A 17,997-nucleotide genomic window follows, 5' to 3' on the forward strand; every position below is an offset into this window, starting at 1 on the left:
TGTCTCCCACAATCACGTTCTTTGGATCCACGTGAAGGCATGGAGGTTTTAACGGCACAGAAAATTTAAAAATAGAAGTTTGTTGGAGTTTCTTCGTATATCAGAGCTAATTATAATATTTTCATTCATAAAATAAATTATTATGGAGGAAATGATCAATAATTGGTAGTTTAAAATGTGCAAAAGGTGATTAAAACTGCTTATTTTAGTTTTAATTGGGTGATGACGTTTTATGATGCTCCTCAGAAAACACCGAAATATTCAGACTTTGCATGTTTTTAACTTTGTTTTGTAATTTTTGGAAATTCAACCTGAAGATTTCAGTTCGATAAACCACATCAGACTTGGATGACTGTCTCCGTGTGTCGGTAACTCTGCAGCTTAACCTCAGCTGGCTAAAAGGAAAGATGCAAAGGATCAGACAGTTTTACCTCCAGTCACAGTGATGATACGTTAATAAATAAATCAGACAATACTGTGATATCCTTGCAGTTCTGGTTTTTGTCTGAGACAGAGACAAGACCTTCAAAAGGTGGATTTGAGCACTTCATCTGTGCAACTTTAGATCTTTGTCTTCTAGATGAGCATGATCTAACATTTTAATATGTGTATTATTATTTTATTGAGTTTTCAGCTGATGAAGGTTGTTAAATAACCAGATTTGACAATTTGGATAAAGTAGCTACAGTTCAACTGAAGAAGAATCAACTAAAGAAGATTTGACTAATCCTGTTGAATGTCGACTGTTCCAGGTATTTTGTGATTTACCAGCTATTCCTGACTAATGTAGCCGAACAGAGGTTTTATTTAATCCATTAGGGAAATTGATTTTTAAAAAATATTTAAATTTGACCCAGTTCACCTCATTTTATTAATAATATTTTAATATTTTTTAGTTTTCATCCTGCTCAAACTGTAGAGATCATTTCATTTACTAACTTAATGAGGATTCATTATATGATTTTTGTAGATTCACTAAACTTCAGTCAGCATGAAGCAGGTTACATTCTCAGCTGTATAAATTTCATTTTTGCATCAGCTGAGTAAAACAAACTAATCAAGACAAACGTCTGGCTGCTGGCTTTTAGTCAAAGACCTAATTCACCTCGACCGCCGCTGCTTCTTCTTCTTCTGCTGCTGCTGCCGCCGCTGCGGATTAGTTCAGATGACTTTAGATTAGATTAGGGCCCCAGTGGAAACACAGAGGAAGCATTAAGATTATAGCCAATGAGGTAACTGAAATGACCATTGTTACATTTCTGTAAGCTGTAGTGCAGTGTCACTGCTTCGTTTTAACAGATGGATGTTCGGTAACTTTGGGCTAATGTTTCCTGATGGACAGTGAAGTTAACTGTAGCTGCTGTTAGCTCAGTTTGTGAGCTCAGAGCACCGGGGGGGGGAGTGTTAGTGTTTGTACCACAGGGTTTTTTTTTAAGGTTTGAGGAATATTGACAGGGAGTGGAGCCGGTGTCGTGCCAGAACAGGAGCTGGGCAAACAGACAACATAATGGACATAATGGCAGAGGAGAAAAGGCAGAAGAGGACATTGACGGAGGAAGCCAAAAAGTGAAAATCTGAGACACCAAGCGCAGGACTGACTTTTAGTCGTTGGCGAGAGCTTCGTCCAAGTCTCAAACTAACATTGGCTCAGATTGGAGGGAAGTACCCAGATCCTATGACCCATTGTTGGTCTGTCTGGGCGGCTTCCCTTCCCCTTTATTAATTTTGGCAAGCACAATCAGCCTTCTGTTATTTGTTGTTGGTTTATGGTCACATTTAATCTTTATTAATAAATCTTTTTCTTCAGCTACGTCACGTTAATGTTGATCATAACAGCCACTGTAAAGTGAATTTTTTAATTTTAAGGCTTCTGTTTTGGTTCTGGTAACATGTGATTCAATATCTCTGATATGCAGTTCATTTGCATCAGTGAACCTATCTAAGAATAAATGTCAAATAAATCAATATCTTTTTATTTGCATCATTTTTATTATAAAATCTAGTCCAGACATTAATTGTTGTTGTTCTAAATTCATATTTTAGACAATTTAGTCTCCAAATCAAACATTTTATTTGTTTATTTCTTAGACAATTTAGTCTCCAAATCAAACATTTTATTTGTTTATTTCATCTGATAAAAAACAAATTGGGAGTAAATTGAAAGTAAACTGGGATTGTAAAGTAACAGTGGCTGCAGAGTTCACTGTACATTCTTTCATTAACGATGAAACCCACTTAATGTGGCTATAATACCCCGCTCATCCGCCTTCACCCGTCCACCCACCTCCCCGCTTCACCCTTCACCCTCTGGCTCATCTACTGACTGCTGACACAGCCATTACTCACCAGTCTAAAGCAGCTCTTTGGCCGGGGCGGCTCAGCGGGGGTTCGTTAAGATTTCGGGGGGAGGCGTGGAGGGAGGGGGGATGTGTCGCGTGCTGTTTGGGAGGAGGTGGGTGGAGTGCACGGGGTCAGGCCAGTGGGTAGCTGGGATTACCACCGACCCACCATCTGCCATCCAAATAATACTCAGAGTGAGGAAATCAATTGGCCTGAGTAAATATCAGGTATGCAAACTCATTGAACTCAAACTATAGGACAATCATAAGACTGTGGTCATATATAATAATGTCATATCATATCATAAACATGTACGTCTCTGCTGTCTGTAGCATGTTGAGATGAGATTCTGACTCTGCTGTCTGTAGTGGTGAATCTTCCACTCACTGACATCCCTCTAACATGTTGTTACCACTCATGTCTGTGCTTTCATTAGTGTACGCTCTTAATCCTGCATAACTTTAAGCCTTAATATAATGTGAACAGGTGAGTTGTATATAAATTCACCCTCAGTACAGTTGTCATGAACGGGGAAATTAGCTACAGAGACCAAAACTGTTTTTTGTACCAGGCTGTAAACATGTTTATTTCTGCTGTGAAGTTGGACATTTGGACATGGGGACTTATGGAGACTGACTCACTTCTGGAGCCAGCCTCAAGTGGACGTTAGAGGAACTGCAGGTTTTGGCTTCACTTCACAGCCACGAGGGTTGCCGCTTCATTAAGATACACAGCAGTTTATAATGTAATTCCAATAAACCCCCCTTTATATAATCCAATAATATAATAGAGCGTATATTATTCTGTCAGTTTTATTTAAGTAAAACTTTTAATACATCATCTTTATTGTAAATTTATTGTCAAAGTACTTCTTCCAGCACTTTGAATTAAAACAGTTTTTTTGTTTGTATTATTTTGTTTTAAATAAATATGTAAAACATGATGTATTATGTGCTGCTTTCATCCCAAACAGTTGCTGAATGGGAGGAGATTCTAGTTGTTTTTTTTTCTAATCATACATTTTACTGATGGAAAGTTTCTTTAAATTACAAAATAAATCAAATATTTCTTCTGTTTTCAATACAAAACAACTTTTCCTTCTGCACTATCTCACCACATATGTAGTATAATGTTTATATGGCTGTAAAATATTCATGAATGTTTATTTTAGTGCAGTTTTGGATTAAAGTTAACAGTATTAAGTGGATCACAGTTTTGCCACTTTGATAAACTGACAGTTAATCCACCTCCACCTAAACTTTAACTGATTCAGGCCGGCCTATACAAAAACCTCGGTTGCGTCACACGTGGCCCCCTAAGCAGAGCGATGTGACCAATAATGGTCAGATTTGTCTGTGAAGAACACAGATGCTGCTCCATATGAGTCATATAAATAACACGCAGAGCTTACAGCCGCTAATTCAAGCAGATGCCACCGCCTGGCGCACTTTTTCCCGCCTTTTACTAATGCATCATATTGTTATCTAATCGGCTCAGCCGTGATTAAAATGATATCCACATCCTGTCTTTTGAACCATATTATCTTCAAACATTCAAATCTCTGTGTTAATCCTGAAGAAAACAATGAATTTCCCCGGAGCAGCATTTACATTATAAAGAAACCTGCCCTATATACAGTATGTTCTCTGGTATACTGTACGATAATGCAGCAGCTACTGTATAGAAGGCCTTCCACAAAGGCCCGTCTGATGCAGCAGGAGAGGTCAGCGCAGTGGTCATTTATTGTTCTGTTGTCGAGTGTGATGCTGCCGGGAGGCGTCAGTGGAGGATTAGCGAGCGGTGGCACATGTCAGGCAGTGAGAGTGTGGACTGGAGCGAGCTGGACAGACGTGGGCGTCATGGGGCTCAGAGCTGATGACACACGGCGTGGATCCACGGGAAGGAAGAGGGCAGCTCGTGTCTGAAGATATGTCACACACCCTGAAGTTTATCCACACGTGACACACTTTGATACCCAGGCAGTTCATCAACACCTGCAACACTCAGCCTTCAGTTGGAGAGTTTACCACTGTGGTGAATACGGACAGCTGTACACGAGCCAGACATCAACCAGGTCCCCAGCAGCAGCTGATATCAGTGACTAGTCCAGCAGCAGTCAGCCCAGCTCGGCGTCTGTCTTTCAGCCTTTTATTTCACCAAGCTCTCACCAACCACTAAAAGTCAGTCCCACATTTACTCTTGTCCGGCGGCTTCTCTCCTTTTCTCTTCTTAGCTTCCTCCGTCAGCGTCCTCTTCACTCTTTTCTCCTCTGCCATTATGTCCGTAGAGGCTGCTGAGCCTGGTTACACTGCCACACTCACTCAGCTCCTGTTCTGGCACAACACCGACTACGCTCCTTGTCAGCATTCACCTGTAAACCTCTTCTTCTTCCTCTCGGTGGTCCAAAACACCGGTGGTACAAACACTAACACTCCTTGGCAGCAGTTTACTTCACTCTGTAAACCTGGTTCACCTGATGACAAGGTGTAGCATCAACAGGAATTCAAATCTGTTGGTTTATCAGACAAAAGTTACACAGTGATGACAATAAAATACTTTCACCATGTTGGACCAAACAGCGTTCTTGTTTCTACATGTTGGATCTGTGCAGCCCGCGTCCTCAGCCCAGTCAGGCCGCTGCATGTAATCAGGACGGGAACTCGAGCTGTCCCTCACCAGGTCGCTGTGGCCCCACTCATTATCTTATCTCCCATTGTAACCCGCTGTAATTCACCCTCTCATGATTGATGATGTCGCTGTCTGATTACACCAAGACAAAACCCCCCTAAGATCACCTTTCGTTCCCGTGGCCAACTCCACGAGCTCCACGAGGTCCGCTGGAGAGAAGATGACGGGCGGAGGGGGGGCCGTGTTGAGCTGCTGTCACATGCACGTCGGGTTTGTATCATTTCTGGGCAAGTTTATGACAAATTATTGGGTGTTTCTTGGGGAAAGGTGCTGTAATTTTGGTGCTTCTGACTCACGTTTGTTAGATTTGGACGGTTGTTTCCAAGATGCACCTAACAAGGCACTAAGCAATGTTTGTGATGAGCAGCTTTGTGTGGTGCAGCACAAAAAGGAAATAAGAAAGCTGCGGTATAAAACATTTAGGCTGGAGGCTCCTCTGCTTCAGATCATGTCCCTGGCCTGCCTTGGACAAATCAGATAGGTAACCTGTGCTCTTTTTAAGTGAGACAGTGAGCCTCATCTCTCCGTGCGGCAGGTGGAGACAGATGCCTCATTATCCATGCCACGGGGGACAAAACAAGCCCAGGACCCGATTGCCCCCCCGCTGGCGTTTAGTTTCCAATGCACTAACACAGGGCAACCTTGGACCGCCGCCGGGACGCGCTCATCTCTGACCTCAGCGAGCGCAGGTCGCTCACAGAGTCACATTAAACTTTCAGAGAACCCAAAGGTCCCCGTCAGGAGTGTTAACAGCAGCATTGTCCCGGCTCCCCCCTGACTCAAAGGGCCAAGTGTAACAAGGCACCCCCTCCAGTGGTCTGGGCCGCAACCACCTCCCCCCCTGGGTCCACAGATACAGTGACACCCTTCAAATCCATCCACAGCTCCTTTGAGGCTCTCAGACGGACGAACAGAGATAGAAGATTCAAGAGCAAGAGGCACGGGCGAGCGTATAAACGAACGTGTGTTTTTGAAGGATGAATTTGACGACTCAGACTTCAGCGTGTTGGATCAGGCTCAGATGATGGGATTGCCACTGAGACGGCTGATCACATTAAAGGTGCAGTCTAACTAAACAGGCTGTCGGACCCCGCCAGCTAAGAGTTACTAAATATATCTTCCCAACATGCTTGCTTCGTTAAAATGAACTGTCCTGATAATTTACTTAAAGGTCAACTAACAGTTACTTACATCATGGATTAATCTGCTGATTATTTTCTAGATGAATCGATTCATCGTTTCATCTATAAAATGACAAATATAGCGAAAAATATCCATCCTAATGCAACAAGGTGTCTTTTAAATATCTAGTTTTGTCAGATATTCCGTTTATTATGATATAAAACAGAAAAAAGCAGCAAAAACAATATTTTCTGCCACGTTTGCATGAAAAATGACTTCTGTCGTTGTTCTAATTGTTGCAGCTTCACATTTTCTGTGATTTATCAGGAGGCCTGGAGGAAAATTTGCAGTTTTTTAATGATCCTTGACTACTTCTACAGAATGGAGAGAACACAGCTGGAAAACTATTGAGTCTTTATCTGGGACACGTTTTGTTCCTGCACCACCTACACTGGAAGATTGGTACAGAACAAATTTTGATTTCTTCTTTGATTATCCCAAAAAAAACAACTTCTACTAAGTTTGGATTAAATAGATTTTGAATTTATAACCCCAACGTGAGCAGACTTTGTACAACTCCACTGACGTTTCATGCTACGCCCCTCTTCCTGATGCAAATAGCTCCCTCAGTTCTACTGTATCTTTTAATATACTGCGTGATGACATACTGTATGTGAGAAAGCTGAAGCTGCAAATGTCTGATAGATTAAAGGAGAAGCACACGTACATATATGAATAAGGGTACAGATAGATATATATACACCTGGAAGAGAAGATTTTCCACAAGAATTACTGGATGTGATACCTGTCTGTGTAAATGCAAATTGGAAATGAGATATATAATATCAAGACGTTCTGTACACATTATACATGTAAACTTGCCTTTTCCAAATAAAAGCAAATAAATAAATATTTAGTCCCATGAAAATAAAAATCATATTCCACAATAATATCTCTACATTCGATTGTTAAATGTTCAGGAATGATTTAAATTTAGTTTGCAATAATAAAACAAAATGAAAAGATTGATCAGTTATAGCTTCTAATGTCTCCTAAAAATCATTTTAAAAAACACTTTTCTTGCTTCTTTAATAATAAACAAATAGGTCCCTCCTTGAAAAATGACCCTTTATGTATTTAATGTTGTTTGTGTTGCTGCGATCATCATAAATTTGGCTCAGCAAACTGGCAAAGAAATCAGTCAACAGTGACATCTGTTGAAGGTGCCATAATAACTCTGCAGCACCACCCACAGACCCCCTACTGTTAAAATCAGATCATATTTATCTGGGATTGTTGGACGTAATATTTCCACAAACAGAGTATTTGTGTTTTGTGGAAACAATGCAAACACCTGCTGCAGATTTTGTGACATCACTTCAACGTGCTGCAGCTGTAAATAAATATGACAAACAGAGACTGTGACGGACACGCAAGGATTTATTTATCCTGAGCACAGTACGTCATTTGTTTTTCTGCATTCATGGTTTAATATTTTGTTAATGCATATTCGGGTCGTTGTTGACGAGCAGTATTTAGATTTAGTAACACGTTCTGCAGAAAAATAGTTTCCATAGCTGATTATTATAAAATACATTATTGCTATGCATTAATGCTTCAGTGGAGCTAATTTATCTATTTTAGACACAGTAAGTTTTCATGTAGTTTAGTCCAGTGGCTGCATGTCTGGACGTTGGACCCATCCAGAGGGTGAAGAAGAAAAATGTGAGGGGACATGAGACGAGTCGTCGGTCTCAACAGTTACTGAAATGAAATCTGAGAGGTTTAGAGAGGAACTGCTAACAACTCAGGAACCACAACTGGAGTCACAGACCAAACAGATGTGGGACCGCTGGTTTAACACTGAACAATGTTGAATTTTATAAAGTTATCACATGTTTTTAAATATAACATTTAATCTGAAAAGTAGTAAAAAAGCATAAAGTATCAGGAATAAAATAATCAAAGAACCTGAGTTACAAGAGATCAAGATCTGACCCACTGCTCCGTGTTCACTGCGTCCTGCCTCATTCGAGAGAAAAACTCTCATTAAAACTGAACTGCTGCACGCAGTTAACAAGAGATAAACATGTTGTCTGACCAGTATGTTCTATGTTTGTTTCGTCCTGTGTGATCTGGTCTGATCGTGCACGCGCTGCCATTGTCGACACTCTGGGTTTCCAGATATGAAACTAGTTTGGCGCACAGCAGCAGCTCTTTACAGGTTCAGCGTGTAGCTGCCCCATCGCTTCATGCTCTTCTTCCAGTGTTGAGTTTGTCCATTCTGGGCTACTGTAGAAGCATGGCGGACCACGTGGAAGATGACCTACTGTGTCTGTAGACATATAAGTCATAATGATTCATATTTCCAGGTGACTGGACACGAATGAAAACAGTTGTAAATATTATATTCCATTTCTGCCAAACACTGGACCTTTAAGATGAAGCGTCTGCCTGCAAATAAAAAATAAATGTATAAAAACTGATTATTTTTAAAGGTTTAATGAAAAACAAATGACAAATTTATAAAAAATAAACTTCCATTACAAATTAGTATTTGTTCTCATATAACTATGTTCACGTAGGAGTGATGTAGATTGGATGAATCCTGGAAACATCAGCAGGTAAAACAGGATTTGCTTCCATCTAGTGGTTTGTTCCTGAACCTCCAGCTCCACAGGTGAAGCAGAGTAACGAAGAACTGGAATGAAACGACCACATCTCATCATGTAAACGACCGCGATGGACGGAGAACTTCAGACACGTGCAGCTGCAGGAACGATTGTGCTTTGAATCAGAAAACATTGATTTCCACCTCCTCTGTTCGCTCATGGACAGACTTTTAAAGACACTTCATTCCCGTCGCTCAGGTGTCTTCTTCAGGTGAGGTCGCAGCAGGTACGCGAACACGGCGGTGTTCACAACAAACTGGGTTAAGCCTATAGAGGGAAGGCCGTAGTTCACGTACAGGAAGCCGCCGACAGTCGGTCCAACTGTGCGGAGCAGAGACTGGACGGATGCACACAGCCCCATCATCGTGCCTGCACATGAGAGCAAAGTGAGATGAATAAACAACTATATTTTAACTTAAATGTTCATTTTGCTCTTATTGATTCTCATTTAACGTCACACTACCGAGGTGATTCACAAGATTCACAGACTTTAAGATGATATAACTCGTCACCTGTGTCGGTGGACGGGACGCTCTTGGTGAGCATGGTGTCTGTGATGACGTTAAACACGCTGAGAGAAAACATCATGGGGACGATGGTGAGGCAGAGCTGGAACACGTTCTGCATGTAAGCCTGAAGAAAGACACAAACACACACGTCAGAGTCAAAGTGACACAGCTGAGGACTCGTTTCATCAGTCCACACAAACATTCATGGTCTCCAGAGGAAGAAGCTAACTTTGGTCTAACTTTGGGTGGGGAGCAGTAACACAAGTTACATAATGAAGCAGTGGCAGCCGGTGAAAAATATTCGAGGTGGGGCTGTGTCATAGTTTCAGAAACCATCACAAACTGCAGGAGACCAGTGCTCTGTGAAATAATAACAGGCTTTATGCAGGAACCCTGAGCTTAAATTTAATACCTTTTAATACCTTTTTAATACCTTCTAAATATTTCTGAACATGCCTCCAGTCATATAGAAAGAACAGGATGGATAAATGGGAGGGCACACACACTGTTACTGTCAATCCCTGAATAAATAGTTATTCACATTTTCATTTAGTCATTTAGCTGACGCTTTTATCCAAAGCGACTTTCAGAGAAGATGCGATGGCTGCAGTGGAAGTCTGACTGGTGGTGGGACTCAGGTGGAGCGATGTACTGGGCATACTAGCAGCACAGAAATATGTGATATTAATGCTGCTCTCCCATCAAGCTGTCAGTCAACTGAACACTGTAGATAGATCCATCTACACCAGGGGTGTACAAACTTTAAAGGGGGCCAGATTTGACAATGTGAAGATGCCCGGGGGCCAAAACATTTAAAAAAGAAAAAAGGACCAATAAAAGTTACATACAAATGTTTTTTTATGACAATGTGATGTCAGTGGACAGTAAACATGACTTATTATGAGTGATGCAAAGTCTGTGAACATTTAAGTTTAACACGTTTCACTCTGTCTCTTGTCTTTAACAAAATCATTCAGAAAATAATATATAGTGCCACATCTACAGATATATAACAGCAGCAGTTACGTCCTTCAAATGCTTCGTTATGTCAACCAATATATATATATATATATATATATATTCAGTACACACCTGCTGTGTGGTCGGAAACCTGTTTCTCATCATATACGTCAAACAGTTTTAAGGCAAATATCAAACATGTTAGTAAAAGAAACCAAGCAGTAAAATGTTCTATCAGATGTGGTAGAGTAAAGTAAAGAGTAGAGGTCAGGATCTCAACACTTTCAGATCAGTTAAAGAAAAACTAAATGAAGGAAGAAGGTAGGAAATAAAAACTGAAATAAAAAAAACAGGAATGAGAAACGAGGAAAGATGAAAAAAGAAAGGTTGAGTTAAAACAAAGCTGTTTTCTTTAGAGATCCTTTAAATAGGTCTGGAGTGTGTGTTTCTGTGTGTGTCTGTGTGTGTACCTGAGCCAGTCCCACCAAAGAAGCAACTCCGACGGACAGAACCAGCAAATAGTTCTCAGTGAACCTCGCCGTCAGCGGGCCCATCACTCCTCCCTGAATGAACTGAACAACAAGCATCCAGGTTTTACGGACCTCGTCTCACAGTCTGATACCATCGTCATCATCAACTCGTCTCGTGTTTCAGTCTGCGTCACACTCACCATGTTGACTATGCCAAAATACGCCATCAGATAGCCGTTCTGCTCGGGTTGCAGCTTAAAGAAGTCCAGCGCAATGATGGAGAACATCACTTGGAAAATACCTTCGGAAAGAACGAGAGCTTAAACAAAATGTGGAATATTTGTGCCTCCGAACGTGCAGAACCAGTCAACGGTTTGGACCCAGCTTCACAGAGTTCAAGCAGCAGACACATCTCAACATCAGCTGTTCAGATGAGACTGTGTGAAACACAATGAGTAGACATCAGACTGGTGGAAATGGATCTGCTCTGGATTTTTGATTCCATCGTGTGTCTTTGTGAGATGCAGTGAAGGTAAACAGATGGTGTCTGCATGTGTGGTTCCCACCCTGAACCATGGAGGAAGAGGTCTGATGGTGTTGGGGTGCTGAATTAAAAATTCAAGGCCTGCATGGCCACCACAGCATTCTTCAGCGACATGCCGTCATATCTAGTTTGAGCTTAGTGGGACCATCATTTGGTTTCCAACAGGACTATGACCCCAAACACACCACCAGGCTCTGTGAGGGCTGTTTGACCAAGAAGGAGGGTGATGGAGTGCTGCATCACATGACCTGACCTCCACAATCACCAGAGCTAAAACTAACTGAGATGGTTCGGGATGAGCTGGACTGCAGATTGGAGGAAAAGCAGCCAACGAGTGCTCAGCACGTACGGGAACTCCTTCAAGATCAGGTCACACATCAGGCCTTCATAGACAACTCTGATGGAAGAATTAAAAAACTATAAGAACGGATATCGACACACGTTAACTCACCTGACGGCAAACCTGCAACTATTTTTACGGCAAAGGTCCGCACCACACCTGGAAACTTCATCAGTCTTGTGATCTCTCCCACACTGAATACAGACTTGTTTGTGTTCTCGCCTGCAGCAGATTGAAAGAGAGAGAATCAAACTGAGGATGAGCGAACAAACAAAATACTGTCAGACATCTCTAACACGAACAACACACAGAAAAAAAAAGATTTTGATCACTGCACCTGTTTCTGAATGTTCGTCAGTGGGACACAGAACATTATACTGCTGTAAACACTGAACTGTACTGATGTTTAAATTGTTGTTTTTGCACTTGCTCTATCTAATTTTTAGATTTGTAGCTTCAAGTGGTAGCTGCAGGATTCGCTGAAGATGTTTTTTGAGGGACAGCGAGCTCAAACTTTGATTTAAATGACTGTGGGGACGTCTTCAGCATCGTGTAATGAGTATAGTTTTGTTATTAAGTTTGCATTTGTTAGTACTGCAATGATGCAGACCAACATTATGTTCCCACATGCACGTATACCAGCGTTCAAATGCTCTGCTCTGGACGTCACAGTTTTATTGAAGCCTAAGAGAGATGCATCACCGGAATGTATAAACAAAGGCATTTACATACACTATGTGATTTACATACTTTGTCACATATCAGATGTCTGTCTGGGATTGTAGGAAAAGTCATTATATGAACATCTCAGCATTGAGAACGTCAGAGTTTTACAAGACGGCGGTGTGTCTTACTGTGTGTGTCGGCTGCTGCAGCTTGAGTTTTGGTAGTTTTTGGGATAAACTTTAAAACCAACAGTAAACTGAAGGCGCTCCCCGCAGCACCAACACATGCAGTAAATGTCTCCCTGGGAAATACAAAAGTGAAGTGTTAGGTGGATGAATACTTCTATACACATGTTAGGTTTGTTAAGTCTAACACACATTAAAACGACTAAAGTCGATCATCATTTCTGTTTGGTTAAAGTCATTAGAATTTATTTTTTCGGCCACTTGGGGGCAGCAGAACAAGCTGTGAACTACATACTGACATATTATCACTTTATGAAGAGTTTGTACACCCAGCAGGCAAGGAGCAACTTAAACATTCATTTTTAAACTCACCAAACAAAATAGACTTAAATATTGACTCTCCTTTAGGCTCTGGTTTAAAATAAATGTTTCGTTTGGTTTGACTTTGTCTGTCAGCTGTTTGGTAGTGTGCAGAGGTGACAACTGCTTTTTTTCTCCATAGCAGAAAGTTTTCAGTTGTTGGAAGCTGTTATAAAAATTAGGATTATACTGGGGTTCAGATGTTTTAACTATATAATGTGTGTTTCCTGTCCTGCAATGTGTTTTGCTGAGGCTGGCAGGGAGAGATAATTGTAGATCAGTAGTTCAAGGACAGGAGAAACAGGCCTGAGACGTGTCATCTTGATACATAATGTTCATTACTGAGCAGAAAACCAAAAAGGAATGTTATGATATTATCTGTATCAGGTGGGAGGTGTCCGAGACAGCCCATTTTGAGAAAGATGTAACAGAACCAACTGTTAGAGCTCCTCGAGGAGCCTTTTCTCTGTAACCCATTTTGTGTGTTGCTCAGTTAAACGCTCCTTCTTGTACAACAATAATAAATTTAACTTAAACTTTGATACTTTGACTCCAGTCCTCCTTACTCAAGAGTTTTTCTTAAAGATTCCCGTAACAGAAGTGGTTAAAAAACATGAAGTTTTGTGTCGTAAAAAAACAAAACAATAAACTGAAGGATGCTAAAACACTATAGAGGGGGAACGCAGAGTCTGGTGTAATGCCACTGCTCCGCCTCAACTCTCTGTGATTTACAGAGTTTCCTGATGGACAGTGAAGTAAACTGCTGCCAACTGTAGCTGCTGTTAGCTCCGTTTGTTAGCCGGGCTGCCTGGACTGTGAGCTCAGAGCACCGGAGTTGTACCACAGGTGTTTTGGACCACCAGGAAGAAGAAGAAGAGGAGGTTTACAGGTTTTCAGGTGAATGCTGACAGAAAGCATGGCTGATGTCGTGCCAGAACAGGAGCTAGGCAAGCAGGCAGTGTAACCAAGGCTCAGCAGCAGTGTGAGATCTGCTCCATGCAGAAAACCAGAGCAGCAGCCGGTCTTTGGCGGACTGCCTCACCCTACATACCTTTGCTTTGTGGCGTTTGTTTGCTTTGTTTTCACAGCACAACATCCATACAGTACATATTTACTCATCCACTCCCTACACTAACTACAATGACTTTACATATTCATCTAATCTGTTTGTTTCAGTTTGTGTTTGTGTGTAAATTACTGTTATTTAGTTTACCGGTTATTTGTTACAGTCTAAGAGAGAGGACTCGTGAAACCCCACATACAACCCCATCACTCAATCTAGACTCACACAAAAAAACAAAAAAACATACAGTAACACTCACCCATAGCGTGTGATCAGATGGCCGCCTAACGTGGAGCCAGTTATCATACCGATGCCAAAACACAAACCAAGTTTGGATAAAGCATCCGCACAGTTTTCAGGTTCTGACAGGTCGGCGACGACCATCTGACACGCTGCAGACAGGAGAAGGATGAAAAAATAAAGGTGAGCCGAAACCGCATCAGGATAATAAATAAAAAATCAATCAGAATAATGGATGTTTTTGGACCAAATACTCGATCAAATATGTCATAACTGCTGACGGAAGGAAGGAATAAATAACAATGAATGACAAATTTATACCAAATAATAATCCAGGTTTGATTCAGCTGCTTACCAGGCAGGACATGCATGAAGATTGTGGGGAGTTTGTGTATGAACAGCATGGCAGGATGATTTGCGATGGCCAGCAGCAGAAAGAAAACTATTGTTGCAGAACAAGACAGAGACAAGGCGAGTCGTGCTCCGAAAAGATCTGCAAACCTTCCAACAACAACAAAAAAAACACGTTCAGTGATGCATCAATCAAAATCTGCACACAGACGCGTCATTAACAGTGATGTTTTGTGTTACCTTCCAAACATTGGACCCCCAATCAGCTGGATGACACCTACCGTGGTTTGCAAATAACCAAACCACAAGGTGTCGAAGCCGAGTTTCTTTGCCAAATACTACAGAGACACACAATGACAACACATCACATGTTAATATATGTACAAAATAGTTTGGACACTGTGTAAAATGTTTGCTGTTAATCCTGTTGGACTTATATTCAATTGAAGACAAGATATTTTATGCCTGCAACATGTTCCAAAAAAACCCTGTTTGCATCATTCCCCAAGGTGAACAGGCTCATTGTTATGTAGCAATAGTATCATGATCAGCTATGAAAGAGGCTCGGGTGTTCGCATCAAGGCCGGGGCGAGGTTCAGCACTTTGAGCAGCGTTTGTCCACACACAGTTTGAATGAATTTCTGAATCTCACCGTCCACAATCCAGAAAATTCAAAGATTTCTGACATTCAAAGACTGAGAGAATTCAGAGAAATAATAAATGTACGCTTTGTGACCTGAAAAATGATCCCACATTCATATCATGAATATATTTTAATTGCTCTGTATCAGTTCTTTTGCCTTTTCCAGGAGCTGCCACATGACGTAAACATGTAATTGATTAAAGCGTTATCAGCTGATGAATGTGACTTTTAGGCAAATTTGAGGAAGGTGGAGGCTGTGGTGATCGGAGCGGTGGAGGCATTTGATGGCAGAAATAGTAGGGAGTGGAGCTAATGTCGTGCCAGAACAGGAGCTGGGCAAATAACCGGGCTCAGCAGCCTCTATGGACATAATGGCAGAGGAGAAGAGAGCGAAGAGGACGTTGACGGAGGGAAAGGGAGAGAGTGAGCGAGCAAGAAGCTTTCAGTGGTTGGAGAGTTTCCACTCTGAAACTGGAGGTGCTAAATTGTAAAAATACCCATTTCAATGCAAAGATTTGAATAATTTAAAGAATAAGTAATCATGTTGAGGTTTGCACTGCTGGTAAAGGTGTCACTTTGGACTTTTGGGGTAATTTTAACGGCATTTCTCACTAATTTCAGAACTTTCACAAACCAAACAATCAATAAATTCACAGAGGAAATAATCATATACTAAATTAGTTCAAAATAAAACGCCACCTCAGCAACCAAACAGTAAAATCCTGTAATAATAATCTAATTAGATCAGATATAATAGTATTTAACAGTTGTTTTACTTTATTGTTTAATACTTTATGTGCATATTCCTGATCACACAACATTTTCAATGCAGATAGAGTGTTTTTACAGTGTTGTATTAGTACTTTTACTTCAGTAGAAGGTCTGTGTACTTCCTCTACCACTTATGTAACATGCACAACAATGACATAAGCACATTTGGCTGCAGTGCTGAGCACTTTGACTTGTGATAAAGTGAATTTAAGTGCAGGCTCTAACTTCATGTAGCACATATAACACACATCATACATGTTACAGGTCAGCTGTGATAACAACAACAACAACAACAACAACAACAACAACAACAACAACAACAACATCATGATGCATTCAGCTGCAGCTGGTGTGTTTTTCACATTCACGGCCGGCACGGAAATCTCAGCTTCGCTGCTCTGACGCAACAGAAACACTTACCGGGGTGACAGAAAACTGTAAAAACATCCACGTGATGTCCAAAGCAGCGATTAAATAAACGACGTGGATCACCGTCGCCTTCTTTCGTTGCTCTTCCTCCGGTGAGGGACCCGGAGCCCCGGGCGGTGCTTCTTCTCCTGCTGCTCGTCTCATTTTGTTTTCACCTGAAACGGGAACTCAACGTTTGGAGACGGTGGAGGAATCACCTGTAGCCCGGTGAACTCTCACACAAACCGGCCAACCTGATGTTATTTGTACTTTGGAGCCGGAGAGAGGCGACAGGGAGGCGTTACCGAGGCGGCTGCATGTTGTTAGCGAGCGAACCAGCGGTTAGAGTGTGAACGGTTATGAACCTGAACGCACCACCGGGAAGTTCTATATATGTAGTGATGCGTTCAAGAACCTCCTGTTAATGTCGTACTTTTAAGACTTTGCCGTTCGATTCAATGGTGACACAGGTTAAATCAGAATTACTGACAGGTGTGTGTACCTGGAGAACGTGCACACTGTACACAGAAAGACCTGAGCCGGGTTCAAACGAGGCAACAGTTAAAGAGAATCAAATAAAAAAATCAACATTGCCACTTATTGTAAAATTAAACTGGAACACCTCTTACTGAATATTATACTGAATAAAATTATAAAATTATAACTGACATCAGTGTGCACTTAGTTAGTCAGTGGAGGAGACGACGGTTATCGTCTTCAGGGAGCCCGAAGATGACGATATGTGGGGAGAGATCAAAAGTTTATTGGTATTGTAACTGTGCTTTATAAATAAAGTTTGCTAGCTATAAGTATATTATAAGTAATCGTAGGAGAATTGATTTGATTGAACAAATGATGCAAATGAACTGCATATTTTCAGGTCACAGTCACATTAACACTCAGTAACCTCAGCAGCCTATGAAAGAGGATAAACACACACACACACACCACACACACACACACACACACACACACACGAGGAGTTTGACTCTTGCTCTCAGGTGTACATACAGCTATAGACATACGAACAGTTTAAAAGACAAGGGACATGACAAAAACATAAAACATAAAAATGCATGAAAATATAGTTATAGATATTATATACCACGTCTGCCTTATTCTGAAAATGAATACACACTTCACCTTTTAATGTGCAAATTGTATTATAAAGGAGGTGGCCCTGTGGTGCAGAGGTTAGTGATTAACACTGTTCACATAAATATGTGACTGATTATGACTACCCTATCTTTAGTAAGCTGATATTATGCTAATATGAGTTAAATTATTACGCATATTACAGAATGCTGTTACAGAAAACCATCACAGGGTATATCTGTATCCAAACGGCAGGTCAGATTTCACAAAGCAGTCTCTTGCCTCCCTCCTGTGGCCGAATCCAAGAGGTAACACATGTTTAATATCCTGCTGATACAGAGGTCAGAGGACGATTTGTTCCAGTATTTATGAATAACATCTGACCCAAAGATTTGAAATTGCACCATTTTACAAAGTTTGTGTTTAGCATGTTTGCATCTTCGACTAAAGTCATTTTGTTGTGTATAAACAGAAACCACTTAAATGTGTGAGGAGATGGGTGGAGGATGAGCCTGAAGACAAGGAGGAGTAAGATGAACCTGGAGACAATGTTAACGAAGACACCCAAAC

General features: G+C 41.1%; 1 protein-coding gene across 2 annotated transcripts; it reads right to left on the reverse strand.

Annotated features, from left to right (window-relative positions):
* Positions 1-8,639: 8,639 nt before the first annotated feature.
* On the reverse strand, positions 8,640-16,707 carry slc67a1 (solute carrier family 67 member 1). 2 transcript variants are annotated; one of them, XM_027281845.1, is made up of 11 exons: positions 16,345-16,707; positions 14,751-14,848; positions 14,515-14,660; positions 14,179-14,311; positions 12,500-12,612; positions 11,757-11,867; positions 10,962-11,062; positions 10,762-10,863; positions 9,335-9,455; positions 8,966-9,191; positions 8,640-8,851 (listed from the first exon to the last, which is right to left on the reverse strand). In XM_027281845.1, exons 1-10 carry the CDS (start codon positions 16,495-16,497, stop codon positions 9,004-9,006), a joined length of 1,266 nt encoding a protein of 421 aa, XP_027137646.1. In that variant the 5' UTR covers positions 16,498-16,707; the 3' UTR covers positions 8,640-8,851; positions 8,966-9,003. The 2 variants fall into 2 exon arrangements, with proteins under 2 accessions (XP_027137646.1, XP_019113542.1); XM_019257997.2 differs by having other exon boundaries at positions 8,640-9,191; positions 16,345-16,706.
* Between the last annotated feature and the right edge of the window lie 1,290 nt (positions 16,708-17,997).

Source organism: Larimichthys crocea, chromosome VIII (assembly GCF_000972845.2).
Source record: "Larimichthys crocea isolate SSNF chromosome VIII, L_crocea_2.0, whole genome shotgun sequence".
Lineage (NCBI taxonomy): Eukaryota > Metazoa > Chordata > Actinopteri > Sciaenidae > Larimichthys > Larimichthys crocea.

Excerpts from the sequence above, each read along its gene's own strand:
- slc67a1 (XM_027281845.1), bottom strand. The coding sequence starts at position 16,497 with ATGAGACGAGCAGCAGGAGAAGAAGCACCGCCCGGGGCTCCGGGTCCC. Across the intron at positions 10,864-10,961 it reads ATTTTGGCATAGTCAACATG|TTCATTCAGGGAGGAGTGAT; the intron begins GTGAGTGTGACG and ends CTTGTTGTTCAG. Across the intron at positions 9,456-10,761 it reads CTTTGGTGGGACTGGCTCAG|GCTTACATGCAGAACGTGTT; the intron begins GTACACACACAG and ends GTCTTTCTTCAG.